The sequence below is a fragment of the Sabethes cyaneus genome, chromosome 3, assembly GCF_943734655.1.
Source record: "Sabethes cyaneus chromosome 3, idSabCyanKW18_F2, whole genome shotgun sequence".
NCBI classification, from domain to species: domain Eukaryota; kingdom Metazoa; phylum Arthropoda; class Insecta; order Diptera; family Culicidae; genus Sabethes; species Sabethes cyaneus.
Genome location: NC_071355.1, coordinates 88,305,393 through 88,325,828, shown reverse-complemented (window position 1 = coordinate 88,325,828; position 20,436 = coordinate 88,305,393). Strand labels below are relative to the sequence as shown.

The 20,436-nt window shown below is 39.2% G+C and overlaps 3 protein-coding genes across 3 annotated transcripts; all 3 read right to left on the bottom strand.

Annotated features, from left to right (window-relative positions):
• Window positions 1-6,209: 6,209 nt before the first annotated feature.
• LOC128739852 (uncharacterized) lies at window positions 6,210-6,939 on the bottom strand. The gene is made up of 2 exons (XM_053835353.1): window positions 6,803-6,939; window positions 6,210-6,738 (listed from the first exon to the last, which is right to left on the bottom strand). The coding sequence occupies exons 1-2, from the start codon at window positions 6,931-6,933 to the stop codon at window positions 6,210-6,212; spliced, it is 660 nt and encodes a 219-aa protein (XP_053691328.1). The 5' UTR covers window positions 6,934-6,939.
• Window positions 6,940-11,872: 4,933 nt separating this feature from the next.
• LOC128739851 (uncharacterized) lies at window positions 11,873-12,602 on the bottom strand. Its single transcript, XM_053835352.1, has 2 exons — window positions 12,466-12,602; window positions 11,873-12,401 (listed from the first exon to the last, which is right to left on the bottom strand). The coding sequence occupies exons 1-2, from the start codon at window positions 12,594-12,596 to the stop codon at window positions 11,873-11,875; spliced, it is 660 nt and encodes a 219-aa protein (XP_053691327.1). The 5' UTR covers window positions 12,597-12,602.
• Window positions 12,603-14,446: 1,844 nt separating this feature from the next.
• Window positions 14,447-15,379, bottom strand: LOC128739850 (uncharacterized). Its single transcript, XM_053835351.1, has 4 exons — window positions 15,322-15,379; window positions 15,097-15,259; window positions 14,732-15,035; window positions 14,447-14,659 (listed from the first exon to the last, which is right to left on the bottom strand). The coding sequence occupies exons 1-4, from the start codon at window positions 15,377-15,379 to the stop codon at window positions 14,447-14,449; spliced, it is 738 nt and encodes a 245-aa protein (XP_053691326.1).
• Between the last annotated feature and the right edge of the window lie 5,057 nt (window positions 15,380-20,436).

Below are 20,436 nucleotides of genomic sequence, written 5' to 3'. Positions count from 1 at the left end.
CTATACAAACACGAATGCAAAATTTTCAAAGAAACACATCCAGAGATTGTTACGCGTACTCTTAACGAAGTTTGCCTTTAATAGTGATATAAAATATTGACATGAATATCAATTCATGTCGTTCCAATAATATTAAAAACTGAACAGTTCTCGTTGCTGTTAAGAAGCACTATATAAATCTTTGAATGAAATAAAAATTGAAACTTTGAAACAGTTCTATAACAGACACTGACGAAGCCTGCAAGTCGTAAGTGAAACGCGTATCTATCGAATTAAAACTAATAGTGCAATTTTATTGTGAAAATTGTTTTCACTTTTCGTTCAGTCAAGTTTCGTATTCTACTAAGACGCTAAAAAACAAACTGGTAATGTTGTGCTTTACACCTTTCGGTGCATTCATGTCTGATATTTGAGCATTTTTTTGGAATCGATATATTTTGTGTTGCCAAAAACGGATACTATTTTGCCAAAATCGAGGCATACCAAAATCGAACCATGCCAAATTTGAAATCCCACTGTATCATTTGATGGCAAAACGATTCAATTTGTTTAAATTAGACAAATTCACGAGTCACGAGTCACGAGTTGGACAGTTCCGTCCAAATCGGGTGAAAATGGTTAAAGTTCTACGTGCTTTACCCCGTTGCACAGTGGGCAGAATCGATCGAAAAAACGGAACTTTTTGTTGCCACTGTTTTTAAGGGGTAAAAAGTGACTTTTCTTATGTAAAAAATCACGCGAAATCGGTTAGTGAAGGTCACAATGCACGAAAAAGATGAAAAGTAACCCATTTTGCAAACAACAGTATCCGTTTTTGACAACACAAAATATTTCGCTTCCAAAAAAATGGTTAAATATCAGTTAGTCGCATACATGATTTAAATGACGAAAATATGATGCCCTCAGTGTGTTCATAAAAAAATGCGGTTATAGAACAATAAAATTTTTATTGCCGTAGGACCACGTCTTAGCACAGGTTGCCAAGAACTTACTTGCACCGGACAAATAGTTCTTGGGGTACTTTTAAAACATATACCTAATGGTTGCAATCATTGATTAATAATATTTAGTCAATTTCTAATGCATTTACATTCAATTTTTTCATATCAAAAAAGGGTCACGATTTTGGCACGGTTTTGATTTTGGCAACATAGGCGGTATATGGTTTCCGGAAATCCGTAATTCCGACAGAGTGTCCGACATAACGTAGAGAACCACTCGTATTGGAAGAATATCAGTAATATAGGTACCAACAGTTTTAAAATTGATTGGGTTTCCTCATAACAAGATGGATCGGGTTAGCCATCTCGGAGTCAATCGTGTAGGACCAGAGAGGGCCAATCAAGGATGTAAGATAAAATACATCAATATGGGTACTACAGTTAATGTAATTGATCCGGCGGGTCATTTTTTAACATTTTAAACTGTTCTGATTAATAAAGCAGCTGCATATTATCCTTGGATTGCTAAGAACATTTGTTATATTTTCATAAAGGCTTCACAATTCGTCACATTTTGTTTAAATTTTAGTGGCATATAGATAAAATTGATCAAAGAGGACTGGTTGTGTACTTTTGCAACACTGTTCCCAGCCAGCACCAACTCGTATATCAATGTACGAAAATAATCGTAAATGTCTCTTAACAAATTCAGATTCGTAAATAAAGCCTAATAAAGCGCGCACAAGTTGATATTATAATCGTTTATAATGCTAGAAGCTGACAAACATACGATTTTCAGCACAAATTTTGTATAGCTGTTTGTAGCTGGTAGTGCTTATCGTATTGAAATACCTATATAAGTGTATCGCTCAAAATTATTCCTCAGTGCATATATCGCCTCCAAAATGGTATGGATAAGCGGCTTTTAGGCATCGAACACGATTTTGTTGGATATATATCAGTACGTAACTCTTATTTGCAATCTAATTATACATATGAAAATGCTACCTGGGTTTACTTCCAGGACATCAACTTGGTATTAGTTCAATCGACACATATAATCCCCGACCTGTTGGGACGAGGACACTCTACCACTTTTTATTTCTGAGAACGACGTAAATTTAATCACACACAATACATGTGTCGAATCTGAGAAGCAAAGTGTGTTTACATGTGCATAATGGTTACAATCATCACAAAATTGCTGAAGTTTTTCTATCCAATGACACTGATTCAATAAAAATCGGTTAAATTTCATGCAGTGATAGAAAAATTACAAATGGTTAAAATCCTTCATTTCAACATTACTTTCTCTTTATTTGTGACAAAGTGTAAATGATAGTAAACAAAGACGTAGTTGTACGTCCGAAAGTATCAATGGGTATTACACTACATACACTTGCAAAGTTTAGCGAAATCGTATAAATTGCTATATAAATCCGGTATTATGCAAACAAGGATTTGTATTGACATTAATAAATTTTACGAAAGATATATGTACCTACACTATGGTTGATGAAAGCTGTGAATTCTACCAAATGCTTCAAGAATCTGGCAATATTTAAAAACCCTGAATTATTTGTTGACTTTTTATAGCGCCTCAAGCAACGATTCTCGATTGTGGGTGGCACTCACTTGTTTCGTCCTAGAGTTGTGCCGGTCGTGCCTTGTACTTTCACGACGGGTGGATGATTCACTCGAAACTCACGTCAAAATTGTTGTGACGTCGAAACATGACTCACATTAAACAGTATTTGCGATTATTTTGCGATACTTACAAAAGTATTAGTACACTACCTTCAACTTCTTTTACACTTTCAGGAAAATAAACAAATTCTTCAGTGAATATACTATGTAAAACTTCTTTTCAAACTCTGACACCCTGGGAATTCGTGGAATTTGCACGGTTTGAGGAAATTTATTTTCCTTTCTTCGACACTGTCAACACACGTTTTCGCTCACCTTAGCGCCAGCCGCTCTTCCTGGTGAGGATTTAGTTCAGTATTACGGTCGGTTCTTCCTGGAATTTCAAGGAAGCGCAATTTGATTATCCCTCGGAAAGGCTTCCAGTAGAACAAGTCAAAACAGCATGAAAAAACACGAAAAGGAAACCGGTGCGCGCAGTCAGCCAAGACGTTCACAAAAATCGCACCCTACCTCTAACAACGCTCATCTGATACTGACAGCTACTCACTGCATAAAACATAAACGACCCGGCAAAATTGAATAATCGACAGTCTGGGTAAAATGACTGTAAACAAAATACTTGGAAATTGTCGCAGTAAAGTAAACACACACAAAGTAAATTTCTTCGATTTTCACATTGGCATACTCACACTTGCTCAGTATTTTCAACTTAACGAAGAGAATGGAACGTCGATAACGAGCTCTCTCGTTCCCCGTACAGGTAACAGTTAACGGATCACGTGAAATGTGTGAAATAAATAACAGCGTGCAGTTGACCGAGCTGTTAACAATAATTTTACTAACGATGATTAAAAATACGTACCTAGATGAACTTAAAATACAGTTTTTATTACACTTTCTGCCAGGTGTTCTATCCCATTTTCTAACTCGAATGGAACAAAATTGAACATCGGCAACGCTTTGCAAAGCAACTTGCTTGCAAGTTGAGGCATGATCCATCCAGCCCAAAGCACATCTAACAAAGGTAGCGTTAGGTTGCTGTGCAGCTGTGCACGTGTGCTCTTCGCAAAGTTGATGGAATCAAAAATTTGGTAATTTGTATGAAACAAATTCAAATTATTACATTTTAGAAAAATAATAAAATTATTTCTGCAGCTTGATTCAATGATTGTGATTTTCCGACTGGTTGAAACTCTCGATTTTTGGATCGACAAACGTGCTTCAAGGCTTTGGAGAAGGGATAGTAGCGCTGTCAGTTTCGAGTCTTCTTGAGGTGTATTTTGCTGTAAAGTGAGTTTTACTAGATGACTGCATTTTAGATGGCTTAATTCAGTTAATTTCATTTTGAATTGGCTCTGCAGTACATGACAAATTTATTTAGAGTTAACTTAATACAAAATTATTTGAATTTTATAGCAGAATGCAAATGTTTCGAGCTAGGTTTCAAGAACTTTTCATAAAAAGATAACTTTCTGCAAAATTCATCAAGATTATTAAAAAAAAAAATCTGTCTCACTTGTAACGTTATCTTAACGTAAATAAATCAACGCGGGACACTGCCCGAAACGCTTGGTCACCCGGCACAAGCCATCATCAAAATCCAGGTCTGTCCTGCAAAATCCGGGCCGTCTGGTCAGCCTGTTACAGCATTGTTGGTTTATATGAATGTCAGTTACTCAAATCCTTGGAAATAACCATGCAAATCACCTCTACATGTCAAAAAACATCCCAATTACCGTTAACGTGTCAAATTCGCAATCTGGCAAAATATTATTTAATTAATTTGGGAATATTAAAATTTTTAAATAAAATATGCAGTGCACAAAATTAGACACGTTAAGGTGAAATTAGCAGTCATCGATTCTGTCAATTTCAAAAGCAGTTTTTTTGTTTGAAACCAAAATTCTGTTCATGAAAATATATTCGCTGTGTTCAGATTGACAAGAAGAAAGCAGTATTTACATTTTTACAAATAGAACCCCGCGTTTGGGTCCAAAAACTACTTCCGAAATTGGGCTCTCCGACCAAAAGTTAACAATATTTGAGATTTGATTTTGACATGTAGAACTGATTTTCATGGTTACTTCCAAGGATTTGAGATCAGTTGCATAGCTCTCCGTTACCGTTAGGAGGCGCAAATATTGTTTTCTAATTTCCTTGGCAAATGTCTGAAACATGGGGCATGCCCCATGCTACACCCTGCTTCAGGGACCCATAGATGAAACACCGCTTACCGTCTTTTCCACCGTTCAAACTTCTGGAATGCTTCTTATCTAACGGACATACGCTGCTCGGCACTCAAAAACTCACCAAAAATATTTCTTAGTTTAAAAAACTTTTTTAAGAGCGCACAACAGCATAGCTGTTGTTAAGTTGTGTAACGAAACTGAGGCTGTCAGTTTTTGACAGCCACAGCAGTATTGAAAAAACATGGCCTTCCAGTTGGCCTCGAGGTATAATGCTGGCCTAATAAACCAGGCATCGTATGCTCGAATCTCGGCTGGAAGAGGCTGTTAGAGTCAATAGGATCGTAGCAACTAGCCCTGCAATTGTCCTGTACTCTAACAGCTGACTGCGAACTCTGTCGTATAAAATCAAAAGGTCAAGTTTCGATAACAGAACGTAGCACCTGGGGCTTTGCTTTGTTTTTATTGGAAAAACATGGTTTATCACGATTGTACACATATTGCTTGTTGCCAGTTGAAAACCGTAGTAATCGACGTGCGACATTCGGTTTTATTCTACTGTATGACTGTGGTTTTCAACTCCAACATCAATATCAGCGATATTTTAGTGAAATCCACAGGCAAAATATACTGTTTTAGCATAAATGTGCGGTATAGCGGGATTGCACGGAATTACCCGCAGGTACGGTAATTAAAATACAGTCAGTTTTCAATCAATTTCTTATCACATTGTAGGCATTCAGATTTGTATTGTGACTGCTAAATTACTCCTTAAAAACTTAACGAGCTTCAAGAATCCAACCTTCAATTAACGATCTTTTAATATTACATGATAATTCAAACCAAAACGTTTGTTTCTCTTATGTAAAAACATACGGAAACATCATAAAAGAATGCCACTATAACAGCTTGATCACATGTCACAGCTGGCACATATGATTCGGCACCAAGTGTGTCCTCATCCGAAGGGCTGACAAAGGTGCAACCGAAAGTATTCTAAACATAAGTGTACCTACCGCCAGTTCACGCATTGTTGATGAGATCTGTTTTAAGTTGAGCTGCAGCTCGGACACAAACAGAAAGGAACACCGTTGAGCACCATTCAATGAAAGGCTCCGAAATAGGATAGCAAAATTATTTCCTTTTGTGTGTGCTCATTGAAAGCTATTCATTGATTTTCCACAGAACTTCGACGCTCCTTTCATTCTTTTGTGGAGTGTTATATGCATCGCTAAGACTGACTATGTAGTGAGAATTTGTCGACCAAGAGGAAGATAGAGATGCAGATAAACTTATCAAAATGTTTTGTTTCTCAACAACCATGGATAATCACCTCACAGGTAATAAAGAAGTTATGAGGATAAATATATTTATTTGAGTTTTTTCGTACTGTATAACAGTAAATTGAAATCACAATAGTTTCCAAAGCGGATATTTAGCAGCTCTCCGGTAGTACGGAACCGTTTGAATTTCCAATTAAATCCATCAGATCTTCCAGCGAATAGTCTTGCAACATCTCGTTCACTTGCGGTTTGATCATATCCTCCAAATAGGAAGCCACCTGCTCTTTATTGTCCCTTAGGAAACTAGGCACGGCCGCTTCCACAATTTTATTGAAAATAAATGTGTTCAGTGGAAGAAAGAAGATTCCCTCGAACTTTGAATTAACAGATTTGACCGTGGGTTTCAACTTAAAATCCTTTACAGATAATTTATCGCCGTCGATTTGTACTTTAATCGTTCCGTCAAGTGTGAGACCATTGAAATTGAATGCAAACTTTCCTCCACGGTTGAACGGAATAAATCCTATAGCGGATCCTTTGGCTTTATAATTTCCCGTAGTTTTAACTGACTCAAAGTAGAAACTGAAATCCAGCTGCATTTGGAGCAGTTTCAAATCCACATTAACCACGTCAAACTTGTTTAAATCGTCTACCAATAGATTATTTATTTCAGCATCCAAACTAACGGTAGAAAAAAAAACAAATATTTAATACGATTATATATTCTAAATTAGATTATACTTACTACAGAAGTCCTTTCTGCTCGAAATCAAAAGCAGTATGTTCGAGCTCGAATGGTGCTAGAACAGGCACGCCGAGATCGGGAACGCCGCAGGGCATTATTACCTTAAACTGTTCGATTAAGTCCTTCAACATTTGATTGAGATCTGTCTTTTCGTCCCATTTCCTGCTCAATGTTCCCGCGCTGTTGGCAGAAATCAACAAGAAGAAAGTGAATCCTATAACGAACTTCATTGCCGTGATGCGAATGTAGACTGCACGAACCGAGCTAGAACTTGTCTTAGAAGGTAGCAGACTAGTTGCTTAAATAGTTTACAGCCAGTAACTGTTGATCACCGTATCATATCTTTGTACTATTTCGCTGATAAATCGCTAATCTATTCAAGTAGCACTCTTAAATTATCTGATCAGGAATAACTGTACTACTGCACTAATTATAGTACTTGAAGATTTCGAATCGAAAAATTCCAATGGCAAAGGTATTTGAACTTTACAAAGTTTTCGAAGATTAGCTAGGGTAAATGATAGTACTGTAGGTTATCAAAAGATTACCCCTCCTCGGCCTTCTGTTATTATCAATAGTCTTTTAACGGTGAACGAGACAATTCCGGTATTAGTACTACTTACCGACATCCCACTGAAACACGCGACTACCGGTTTTTCGGACCAGCTTCTTATCTTTTTACTCTACGAAACTTAGACCGCTCTTTTATTTAGAGTTCCATTATCCGTATACCGGTTGCATTTGAAAAAAATTATCAGGCCGCTGACATCCCTACACGGAGAGAAATTTAATCTCCAAAATGAGCAAAATGATTCATGAATTCAGGTTTCTAGCTTATGCTTTATGAAAATACACCATGAATAATAATCATGAAATCACGAGCTTCGTGCAGTACAACGTAACTCAGAGCGATGAACTATTATTCATGATTTTCGTTAAAGAAAGTTTTATATGGGTATCATTTCTAAGAGTCAAAACCGAACATTTAGTAGAAAAAAAATTTGACGGAAAACCTCTATTATGTGTTTTCCAAGCCATCATCAAAAGCAGATACGTGTAAACGATTGCTTATATTTTTTTGGCCTAATTACGTACCAGTGAATTGGTTTTGATTTTTATTGAATAAAAATTAGCAAATTACTTACATTTTTATGAAAATAGTTATATCAGATTAAAGCCTACGAGTGCTACAATCGTTTCAGTATTGCTATATAGCGGGTTTTTAGTTTTTTTAAGTTTTAGGTTTTTAAGTTTTTATTTGAGAAAACGCAGCAAAAATAGGGAATGTATGCCGAATTTAGTAACGTGCTGAAAATACCCTCCAGTACCTCCATACTCCAACGTTCATCTCCCACGAACAATGACTTTTGATGGCGATGAGCTACAAGTGGTTAATGAGTTCATATATTTGGGGTCTTTAGTCACCGCCGACAATACCAGTAGAGATTCAATGACGCGTTTAAGCTGGATGTCGAGCTTACTTTTTTCTCCGCAAGACATTTCGATCAAGAAACATATGCCGCCGCACAAAGCTAACGAGTTACAAAACGTAAGTCAGACCTCCTGGGCGTTCAGACTGTAAGTTTGCTTACAAAAGACATGCGTGCACTTGCCATATTCGTACGAAAGGAGTTGCGGAGTATTATTGGCGGAGTGCAAACGGAAAACGGAGAGTGGCGCAGGCGTAGCGTATGAACCACGAGCTGCTGGCACTACTTGGAAAGATATCACAATTAACGACCTTCTGATATATAAACACCAATTCATGTGTATATAAACAAAAAAATGCAAATGTTTTTCTTAATTCCCTTTCAAAACAAAGTAATCTTATCATTTCTCGCTACTTTTCTGCGATTGATAAAGAGCAAAAAGAACCAACCCCACCAATAAAACACTACACGGTTTGCATTTGGAAAAAAGATTATAATTATCATTTTTGCGATGCCCGATCTTAGCTCGAGGCATGGAAGATTGTTTTTAATCAATTGGGAATACCCCTTGGGAACAAAAGTCCCAACAAGTCTTCCATCGATCTTGTCGCAAGGAATCGGTTAAGCAAAGGCTCCACAAATGCGGTTAATACTCTGGTCGTTAAATCGGGAAAGTTTCTCAAGAACGATGGAACTATATCCTGAATGACGACGTTCAGTATTTTCAACTTAACGAAGAGAATGGAACGTCGATAACGAGCTCTCTCGTTCCCCGTACAGGTAACAGTTAACGGATCACGTGAAATGTGTGAAATAAATAACAGCGTGCAGTTGACCGAGCTGTTAACAATAATTTTACTAACGATGATTAAAAATACGTACCTAGATGAACTTAAAATACAGTTTTTATTACACTTTCTGCCAGGTGTTCTATCCCATTTTCTAACTCGAATGGAACAAAATTGAACATCGGCAACGCTTTGCAAAGCAACTTGCTTGCAAGTTGAGGCATGATCCATCCAGCCCAAAGCACATCTAACAAAGGTAGCGTTAGGTTGCTGTGCAGCTGTGCACGTGTGCTCTTCGCAAAGTTGATGGAATCAAAAATTTGGTAATTTGTATGAAACAAATTCAAATTATTACATTTTAGAAAAATAATAAAATTATTTCTGCAGCTTGATTCAATGATTGTGATTTTCCGACTGGTTGAAACTCTCGATTTTTGGATCGACAAACGTGCTTCAAGGCTTTGGAGAAGGGATAGTAGCGCTGTCAGTTTCGAGTCTTCTTGAGGTGTATTTTGCTGTAAAGTGAGTTTTACTAGATGACTGCATTTTAGATGGCTTAATTCAGTTAATTTCATTTTGAATTGGCTCTGCAGTACATGACAAATTTATTTAGAGTTAACTTAATACAAAATTATTTGAATTTTATAGCAGAATGCAAATGTTTCGAGCTAGGTTTCAAGAACTTTTCATAAAAAGATAACTTTCTGCAAAATTCATCAAGATTATTAAAAAAAAAATCTGTCTCACTTGTAACGTTATCTTAACGTAAATAAATCAACGCGGGACACTGCCCGAAACGCTTGGTCACCCGGCACAAGCCATCATCAAAATCCAGGTCTGTCCTGCAAAATCCGGGCCGTCTGGTCAGCCTGTTACAGCATTGTTGGTTTATATGAATGTCAGTTACTCAAATCCTTGGAAATAACCATGCAAATCACCTCTACATGTCAAAAAACATCCCAATTACCGTTAACGTGTCAAATTCGCAATCTGGCAAAATATTATTTAATTAATTTGGGAATATTAAAATTTTTAAATAAAATATGCAGTGCACAAAATTAGACACGTTAAGGTGAAATTAGCAGTCATCGATTCTGTCAATTTCAAAAGCAGTTTTTTTGTTTGAAACCAAAATTCTGTTCATGAAAATATATTCGCTGTGTTCAGATTGACAAGAAGAAAGCAGTATTTACATTTTTACAAATAGAACCCCGCGTTTGGGTCCAAAAACTACTTCCGAAATTGGGCTCTCCGACCAAAAGTTAACAATATTTGAGATTTGATTTTGACATGTAGAACTGATTTTCATGGTTACTTCCAAGGATTTGAGATCAGTTGCATAGCTCTCCGTTACCGTTAGGAGGCGCAAATATTGTTTTCTAATTTCCTTGGCAAATGTCTGAAACATGGGGCATGCCCCATGCTACACCCTGCTTCAGGGACCCATAGATGAAACACCGCTTACCGTCTTTTCCACCGTTCAAACTTCTGGAATGCTTCTTATCTAACGGACATACGCTGCTCGGCACTCAAAAACTCACCAAAAATATTTCTTAGTTTAAAAAACTTTTTTAAGAGCGCACAACAGCATAGCTGTTGTTAAGTTGTGTAACGAAACTGAGGCTGTCAGTTTTTGACAGCCACAGCAGTATTGAAAAAACATGGCCTTCCAGTTGGCCTCGAGGTATAATGCTGGCCTAATAAACCAGGCATCGTATGCTCGAATCTCGGCTGGAAGAGGCTGTTAGAGTCAATAGGATCGTAGCAACTAGCCCTGCAATTGTCCTGTACTCTAACAGCTGACTGCGAACTCTGTCGTATAAAATCAAAAGGTCAAGTTTCGATAACAGAACGTAGCACCTGGGGCTTTGCTTTGTTTTTATTGGAAAAACATGGTTTATCACGATTGTACACATATTGCTTGTTGCCAGTTGAAAACCGTAGTAATCGACGTGCGACATTCGGTTTTATTCTACTGTATGACTGTGGTTTTCAACTCCAACATCAATATCAGCGATATTTTAGTGAAATCCACAGGCAAAATATACTGTTTTAGCATAAATGTGCGGTATAGCGGGATTGCACGGAATTACCCGCAGGTACGGTAATTAAAATACAGTCAGTTTTCAATCAATTTCTTATCACATTGTAGGCATTCAGATTTGTATTGTGACTGCTAAATTACTCCTTAAAAACTTAACGAGCTTCAAGAATCCAACCTTCAATTAACGATCTTTTAATATTACATGATAATTCAAACCAAAACGTTTGTTTCTCTTATGTAAAAACATACGGAAACATCATAAAAGAATGCCACTATAACAGCTTGATCACATGTCACAGCTGGCACATATGATTCGGCACCAAGTGTGTCCTCATCCGAAGGGCTGACAAAGGTGCAACCGAAAGTATTCTAAACATAAGTGTACCTACCGCCAGTTCACGCATTGTTGATGAGATCTGTTTTAAGTTGAGCTGCAGCTCGGACACAAACAGAAAGGAACACCGTTGAGCACCATTCAATGAAAGGCTCCGAAATAGGATAGCAAAATTATTTCCTTTTGTGTGTGCTCATTGAAAGCTATTCATTGATTTTCCACAGAACTTCGACGCTCCTTTCATTCTTTTGTGGAGTGTTATATGCATCGCTAAGACTGACTATGTAGTGAGAATTTGTCGACCAAGAGGAAGATAGAGATGCAGATAAACTTATCAAAATGTTTTGTTTCTCAACAACCATGGATAATCACCTCACAGGTAATAAAGAAGTTATGAGGATAAATATATTTATTTGAGTTTTTTCGTACTGTATAACAGTAAATTGAAATCACAATAGTTTCCAAAGCGGATATTTAGCAGCTCTCCGGTAGTACGGAACCGTTTGAATTTCCAATTAAATCCATCAGATCTTCCAGCGAATAGTCTTGCAACATCTCGTTCACTTGCGGTTTGATCATATCCTCCAAATAGGAAGCCACCTGCTCTTTATTGTCCCTTAGGAAACTAGGCACGGCCGCTTCCACAATTTTATTGAAAATAAATGTGTTCAGTGGAAGAAAGAAGATTCCCTCGAACTTTGAATTAACAGATTTGACCGTGGGTTTCAACTTAAAATCCTTTACAGATAATTTATCGCCGTCGATTTGTACTTTAATCGTTCCGTCAAGTGTGAGACCATTGAAATTGAATGCAAACTTTCCTCCACGGTTGAACGGAATAAATCCTATAGCGGATCCTTTGGCTTTATAATTTCCCGTAGTTTTAACTGACTCAAAGTAGAAACTGAAATCCAGCTGCATTTGGAGCAGTTTCAAATCCACATTAACCACGTCAAACTTGTTTAAATCGTCTACCAATAGATTATTTATTTCAGCATCCAAACTAACGGTAGAAAAAAAAACAAATATTTAATACGATTATATATTCTAAATTAGATTATACTTACTACAGAAGTCCTTTCTGCTCGAAATCAAAAGCAGTATGTTCGAGCTCGAATGGTGCTAGAACAGGCACGCCGAGATCGGGAACGCCGCAGGGCATTATTACCTTAAACTGTTCGATTAAGTCCTTCAACATTTGATTGAGATCTGTCTTTTCGTCCCATTTCCTGCTCAATGTTCCCGCGCTGTTGGCAGAAATCAACAAGAAGAAAGTGAATCCTATAACGAACTTCATTGCCGTGATGCGAATGTAGACTGCACGAACCGAGCTAGAACTTGTCTTAGAAGGTAGCAGACTAGTTGCTTAAATAGTTTACAGCCAGTAACTGTTGATCACCGTATCATATCTTTGTACTATTTCGCTGATAAATCGCTAATCTATTCAAGTAGCACTCTTAAATTATCTGATCAGGAATAACTGTACTACTGCACTAATTATAGTACTTGAAGATTTCGAATCGAAAAATTCCAATGGCAAAGGTATTTGAACTTTACAAAGTTTTCGAAGATTAGCTAGGGTAAATGATAGTACTGTAGGTTATCAAAAGATTACCCCTCCTCGGCCTTCTGTTATTATCAATAGTCTTTTAACGGTGAACGAGACAATTCCGGTATTAGTACTACTTACCGACATCCCACTGAAACACGCGACTACCGGTTTTTCGGACCAGCTTCTTATCTTTTTACTCTACGAAACTTAGACCGCTCTTTTATTTAGAGTTCCATTATCCGTATACCGGTTGCATTTGAAAAAAATTATCAGGCCGCTGACATCCCTACACGGAGAGAAATTTAATCTCCAAAATGAGCAAAATGATTCATGAATTCAGGTTTCTAGCTTATGCTTTATGAAAATACACCATGAATAATAATCATGAAATCACGAGCTTCGTGCAGTACAACGTAACTCAGAGCGATGAACTATTATTCATGATTTTCGTTAAAGAAAGTTTTATATGGGTATCATTTCTAAGAGTCAAAACCGAACATTTAGTAGAAAAAAAATTTGACGGAAAACCTCTATTATGTGTTTTCCAAGCCATCATCAAAAGCAGATACGTGTAAACGATTGCTTATATTTTTTTGGCCTAATTACGTACCAGTGAATTGGTTTTGATTTTTATTGAATAAAAATTAGCAAATTACTTACATTTTTATGAAAATAGTTATATCAGATTAAAGCCTACGAGTGCTACAATCGTTTCAGTATTGCTATATAGCGGGTTTTTAGTTTTTTTAAGTTTTAGGTTTTTAAGTTTTTATTTGAGAAAACGCAGCAAAAATAGGGAATGTATGCCGAATTTAGTAACGTGCTGAAAATACCCTCCAGTACCTCCATACTCCAACGTTCATCTCCCACGAACAATGACTTTTGATGGCGATGAGCTACAAGTGGTTAATGAGTTCATATATTTGGGGTCTTTAGTCACCGCCGACAATACCAGTAGAGATTCAATGACGCGTTTAAGCTGGATGTCGAGCTTACTTTTTTCTCCGCAAGACATTTCGATCAAGAAACATATGCCGCCGCACAAAGCTAACGAGTTACAAAACGTAAGTCAGACCTCCTGGGCGTTCAGACTGTAAGTTTGCTTACAAAAGACATGCGTGCACTTGCCATATTCGTACGAAAGGAGTTGCGGAGTATTATTGGCGGAGTGCAAACGGAAAACGGAGAGTGGCGCAGGCGTAGCGTATGAACCACGAGCTGCTGGCACTACTTGGAAAGATATCACAATTAACGACCTTCTGATATATAAACACCAATTCATGTGTATATAAACAAAAAAATGCAAATGTTTTTCTTAATTCCCTTTCAAAACAAAGTAATCTTATCATTTCTCGCTACTTTTCTGCGATTGATAAAGAGCAAAAAGAACCAACCCCACCAATAAAACACTACACGGTTTGCATTTGGAAAAAAGATTATAATTATCATTTTTGCGATGCCCGATCTTAGCTCGAGGCATGGAAGATTGTTTTTAATCAATTGGGAATACCCCTTGGGAACAAAAGTCCCAACAAGTCTTCCATCGATCTTGTCGCAAGGAATCGGTTAAGCAAAGGCTCCACAAATGCGGTTAATACTCTGGTCGTTAAATCGGGAAAGTTTCTCAAGAACGATGGAACTATATCCTGAATGACGACGTTCAACAAGTCTGACAGTTCCCCGCCGAGCAGCATTCCTTGTATGTTGGTCTGGAAAAACAATTTCAATGTTCAAATGTTCAATGTTCAATTTCAATTCAAATGAATTATTTTCCAATTTACCTCCAAAGAGTCGATCATTATACTGACGGAAAAATCCCTCAACGCCAACATTCCTTCTCCGTTATCTATTATAGTGGCCCATCCATTTACGAGCACTCCTTTGGGACGGATAAACATATTGCCAACGCCAAAAACGGGAATTAGTCCATAGAGTCGTCCATTCATGTCATAAAATCCATCTATTATTATCTCGTCATTGTAGCGGAACTCGAACGGGAACCTGAGGTTACTCAAATCAACGCTCAATCGCCCGTCGAAGGCGTCAAGTCCTTCGATGCGGATTGGAGTCATGCGCATGTCGAAACTGAAATAAGAATGGCAAATCTTTTATAACCAAAACGCTTACACTAATGACAACGACTAACTCAAGCAGTCCACCCAGGCTGGTGTTCAAGAAAAGATCCTCATTGTAATAGGGTGCAATCACTGGGAAGCCTGTTTCCGGATTTCCGGTGCGCATCATTTGACGAAAGTTTTCCAAAATCCTACGCATGGCAGCATCAATGATAATTCCTTGACTGGAAACATCTTTGGGATGATTTTAATGTGTAAAATGTTATGTAAAATATTATGAAATCGTATATTTTTACCAGGCACACCAACTGCTACTAACAGCAATAAAGAAATTGCACAACACTGAAATTTCATTTCGACAACTATTTGAATAAACAAATGTTAACGCACAAAGAAAAGTATTAGGTATTAAATAAACAATATTGTTTACAGTTAAATACTACGGTATCTGTACTCGACAAAGTTTTCAAGTGAAATGATTTCGATTGATTTGAAGTGCTCAATAAGCCAGCAGATTAACGCAACCATGTGAGATAAAGCTTATTTCGATAGCTATGGGACGATTCAAAGTCTGTTGTCCACCTGTGGGGTATTAAGATTTAAGGCTTTCTATTGATTACGCATGTTAGTTTGATTTATACCTACCATTGCTCTAGAGTACGAGAAAATGTTTTTAAGTGGTTTTTTCACTCGAGTTGAAGAATGAAGATACAATAGCTATTCTTTTTTTTTCAACCAGAATTTAATTAGTAAAGAAAAAATCATTTTTGTGTTTTTTTTTCATTCGTAATAAAACATATTACTTTATTACAACCTTTTATATTGCTTCCCGGTGCCAGTGCACCACTGCAGTGGTACAAGAACAATAGATTAAAAGATTATTTAAAATTTACATGCGTATTTATACGCATTAGACAATGCCGCATTTCTAAATTATCTTGTTACTAGCCGAGTGCCCGATCTTACTCGGGGCCCCTTTGTCTCACAGTCACTTGTACATCAGTTATTGTAATCGAAATGCTTATAATGCAATAATATTAAAATATAGTTCCTCTTTTGGAAGTTCCTCCCCATCTGTCAGTTTCCCTTCTTCTGTCGACCCGGCCACCTGCACATCTGTATTCTTTTCGAAAATCCCTATAACATAGGGTGTTAGAAGAAAGTTAGGTTAGAAGAAAGAAAGTGAAACAAAGACATTTTTCTTATTTGCACCTTCCGCTTTTAACACCAGCTGTTTAGTCCTTCTGACTGCTACCGGTATAAATGTGAATAACATAAAAATATATTTGTTTTTAATCTATATAAAGTAACATTAGGTATATAAAACGTTCTCTCTACTTATAGCTACCAAAGTAATAACATTATTTCTGAAAGCAAATGTAATATGTTGCAAGAATTTTGAGTTCAAATTGCACGACCACTCAAATTGACTGGTTTGGTATATCTAGTGTTAACAACGGCCACCCCGCCCTTAGGAAATGAATAGTTTTGTTATTGTACTTCTTTGAACACAGCTTTTTATTTATTTAGGGTAGTTGATCCACTAGTCGCACAGCTAAGCACAATGTAATTTCTTTTTTCTTGTTTATTGAGGTATCACAAGGCAAGACAATTTCATTCGTTGGACGAGAAGCTTTATAAAGAAAAAAATGAATTTTCCGATTCAATTATATTGTACCAATAGTTGCGCTAATATTCCCCTAATTAAGTTTGATGTTCCTTTGATTGTGTTATTCCGTATACATTGCTAGGTTGCTAGGTGGAAAAACATTGTAGCGCAGCTATAGAAATGAGCGCCTATAGTTGTGCGCTTCAATTGCGCCAATTTGTGTTAGATTTTAGAAAATCGGCATTTTAACCAGTAATGCGAGGGGAACCTCCCCTCTCCTTTTTATCAACCCCCCAGTGCTTCTCTTTTGTCAAGGAACATGTGCGCCAAGTTATGGCCTCCCCCTGTTATGAATCCCCTCCCCTCTTCTTGTCAACCCATCAGTGCTGATTCTCTTATGTCAAGGAACATGTATGTCAAGTTTGGTGAAGAACCATCCAGGCATTTAGGAGTTATGGCCTCCCCCCCTGTTACGACCCCCATCTTATCAACCCCCCAGTACTGATTCCCGTATATCAAGGAATATGTGTGCCAAGTTTCGTGGCGATATTATCTATACCTATAAAGAAGGATTTCTGTCTGTCTGTCTGTCTGTCTGTCTGTCTGTCTGTCTGTCTGTCTGTCTGTCTGTCTGTCTGTCTGTCTGTCTGTCTGTCTGTCTGTCTGTCTGTCTGTCTGTCTGTCTGTCTGTCTGTCTGTCTGTCTGTCTGTCTGTCTGTCTGTCTGTCTGTCTGTCTGTCTGTCTGTCTGTCTGTCTGTCTGTCTGTCTGTCTGTCTGTCTGTCTGTCTGTCTGTCTGTCTGTCTGTCTGTCTGTCTGTCTGTCTGTCTGTCTGTCTGTCTGTCTGTCTGTCTGTCTGTCTGTCTGTCTGTCTGTCTGTCTGTCTGTCTGTCTGTCTGTCTGTCTGTCTGTCTGTCTGTCTGTCTGTCTGTCTGTCTGTCTGTCTGTCTGTCTGTCTGTCTGTCTGTCTGTCTGTCTGTCTGTCTGTCTGTCTGTCTGTCTGTCTGTCTGTCTGTCTGTCTGTCTGTCTGTCTGTCTGTCTGTCTGTCTGTCTGTCTGTCTGTCTGTCTGTCTGTCTGTCTGTCTGTCTGTCTGTCTGTCTGTCTGTCTGTCTGTCTGTCTGTCTGTCTGTCTGTCTGTCTGTCTGTCTGTCTGTCTGTCTGTCTGTCTGTCTGTCTGTCTGTCTGTCTGTCTGTCTGTCTGTCTGTCTGTCTGTCTGTCTGTCTGTCTGTCTGTCTGTCTGTCTGTCTGTCTGTCTGTCTGTCTGTCTGTCTGTCTGTCTGTCTGTCTGTCTGTCTGTCTGTCTGTCTGTCTGTCTGTCTGTCTGTCTGTCTGTCTGTCTGTCTGTCTGTCTGTCTGTCTGTCTGTCTGTCTGTCTGTCTCTATGTCTCTCTGTCTGTCTGTCTGTCTGTCTGTCTGTCTGTCTGTCTGTCTGTCTGTCTGTCTCTATGTCTCTCTGTCTGTCTGTCTGTCTGTCTGTCTGTCTGTCTGTCTGTCTGTCTGTCTGTCTGTCTGTCTGTCTGTCTGTCTCTATGTCTCTCTGTCTGTCTGTCTGTCTGTCTGTCTGTCTGTCTGTCTGTCTGTCTGTCTGTCTGTCTGTCTGTCTGTCTGTCTGTCTGTCTGTCTGTCTGTCTGTCTGTCTGTCTGTCTGTCTGTCTCTATGTCTCTCTGTCTGTCTGTCTGTCTGTCTGTCTGTCTGTCTGTCTGTCTGTCTGTCTGTCTGTCTGTCTGTCTGTCTGTCTGTCTGTCTGTCTGTCTGTCTGTCTGTCTGTCTGTCTGTCTGTCTGTCTGTCTGTCTGTCTGTCTGTCTGTCTGTCTGTCTGTCTGTCTGTCTGTCTGTCTGTCTGTCTGTCTGTCTGTCTGTCTGTCTGTCTGTCTGTCTGTCTGTCTGTCTGTCTGTCTGTCTGTCTGTCTGTCTGTCTGTCTGTCTGTCTGTCTGTCTGTCTGTCTGTCTGTCTGTCTGTCTGTCTGTCTGTCTGTCTGTCTGTCTGTCTGTCTGTCTGTCTGTCTGTCTGTCTGTCTGTCTGTCTGTCTGTCTGTCTGTCTGTCTGTCTGTCTGTCTGTCTGTCTGTCTGTCTGTCTGTCTGTCTGTCTGTCTGTCTGTCTGTCTGTCTGTCTGTCTGTCTGTCTGTCTGTCTGTCTGTCTGTCTGTCTGTCTGTCTGTCTGTCTGTCTGTCTGTCTGTCTGTCTGTCTGTCTGTCTGTCTGTCTGTCTGTCTGTCTGTCTGTCTGTCTGTCTGTCTGTCTGTCTGTCTGTCTGTCTGTCTGTCTGTCTGTCTGTCTGTCTGTCTGTCTGTCTGTCTGTCTGTCTGTCTGTCTGTCTGTCTGTCTGTCTGTCTGTCTGTCTGTCTGTCTGTCTGTCTGTCTGTCTGTCTGTCTGTCTGTCTGTCTCTATGTCTCTCTGTCTGTCTGTCTGTCTGTCTGTCTGTCTCTATGTCTCTCTGTCTGTCTGTCTGTCTGTCTGTCTGTCTCTATGTCTCTCTGTCTGTCTGTCTGTCTGTCTGTCTGTCTGTCTGTCTGTCTGTCTGTCTGTCTGTCTGTCTGTCTGTCTGTCTGTCTGTCTGTCTGTCTGTCTGTCTGTCTGTCTGTCTGTCTGTCTGTCTGTCTGTCTGTCTGTCTGTCTGTCTGTCTCTATGTCTCTCTGTCTGTCTGTCTCTATGTCTCTCTGTCTGTCTGTCTGTCTGTCTGTCTGTCTGTCTCTATGTCTCTCTGTCTGTCTGTCTGTCTGTCTGTCTGTCTGTCTGTCTGTCTGTCTGTCTGTCTGTCTGTCTGTCTGTCTGTCTGTCTGTCTGTCTGTCTGTCTGTCTGTCTGTCTGTCTGTCTGTCTGTCTGTCTGTCTGTCTGTCTGTCTGTCTGTCTGTCTGTCTGTCTGTCTGTCTGTCTGTCTGTCTGTCTGTCTGTCTGTCTGTCTGTCTGTCTGTCTGTCTGTCTGTCTGTCTGTCTGTCTGTCTGTCTGTCTGTCTGTCTGTCTGTCTGTCTGTCTGTCTGTCTGTCTGTCTGTCTGTCTGTCTGTCTGTCTGTCTGTCTGTCTGTCTGTCTGTCTGTCTGTCTGTCTGTCTGTCTGTCTGTCTGTCTGTCTGTCTGTCTGTCTGTCTGTCTGTCTGTCTGTCTGTCTGTCTGTCTGTCTGTCTGTCTGTCTGTCTGTCTGTCTGTCTGTCTGTCTGTCTGTCTGTCTGTCTGTCTGTCTGTCTGTCTGTCTGTCTGTCTGTCTGTCTGTCTGTCTGTCTGTCTGTCTGTCTGTCTGTCTGTCTGTCTGTCTGTCTGTCTGTCTGTCTGTCTGTCTGTCTGTCTGTCTGTCTGTCTGTCTGTCTGTCTGTCTGTCTGTCTGTCTGTCTGTCTGTCTGTCTGTCTGTCTGTCTGTCTGTCTGTCTGTCTGTCTGTCTGTCTGTCTGTCTGTCTGTCTGTCTGTCTGTCTGTCTGTCTGTCTGTCTGTCTGTCTGTCTGTCTGTCTGTCTGTCTGTCTGTCTGTCTGTCTGTCTGTCTGTCTGTCTGTCTGTCTGTCTGTCTGTCTGTCTGTCTGTCTGTCTGTCTGTCTGTCTGTCTGTCTGTCTGTCTGTCTGTCTGTCTGTCTGTCTGTCTGTCTGTCTGTCTGTCTGTCTGTCTGTCTGTCTGTCTGTCTGTCTGTCTGTCTGTCTGTCTGTCTGTCTGTCTGTCTGTCTGTCTGTCTGTCTGTCTGTCTGTCTGTCTGTCTGTCTGTCTGTCTGTCTGTCTGTCTGTCTGTCTGTCTGTCTGTCTGTCTGTCTGTCTGTCTGTCTGTCTGTCTGTCTGTCTGTCTGTCTGTCTGTCTGTCTGTCTGTCTGTCTG

Excerpts from the sequence above, each read along its gene's own strand:
- LOC128739852 (XM_053835353.1), bottom strand. The coding sequence starts at position 6,933 with ATGTTGAAGGACTTAATCGAACAGTTTAAGGTAATAATGCCCTGCGGC. Across the intron at positions 6,739-6,802 it reads GAGCAGAAAGGACTTCTGTA|TTTGGATGCTGAAATAAATA; the intron begins GTAAGTATAATC and ends TTCTACCGTTAG.
- LOC128739850 (XM_053835351.1), bottom strand. The coding sequence starts at position 15,379 with ATGAAATTTCAGTGTTGTGCAATTTCTTTATTGCTGTTAGTAGCAGTT. Across the intron at positions 15,260-15,321 it reads AGTAGCAGTTGGTGTGCCTG|ATGTTTCCAGTCAAGGAATT; the intron begins GTAAAAATATAC and ends ATCATCCCAAAG. Across the intron at positions 15,036-15,096 it reads AGCCTGGGTGGACTGCTTGA|TTTCGACATGCGCATGACTC; the intron begins GTTAGTCGTTGT and ends TTCTTATTTCAG.
- LOC128739851 (XM_053835352.1), bottom strand. The coding sequence starts at position 12,596 with ATGTTGAAGGACTTAATCGAACAGTTTAAGGTAATAATGCCCTGCGGC. Across the intron at positions 12,402-12,465 it reads GAGCAGAAAGGACTTCTGTA|TTTGGATGCTGAAATAAATA; the intron begins GTAAGTATAATC and ends TTCTACCGTTAG.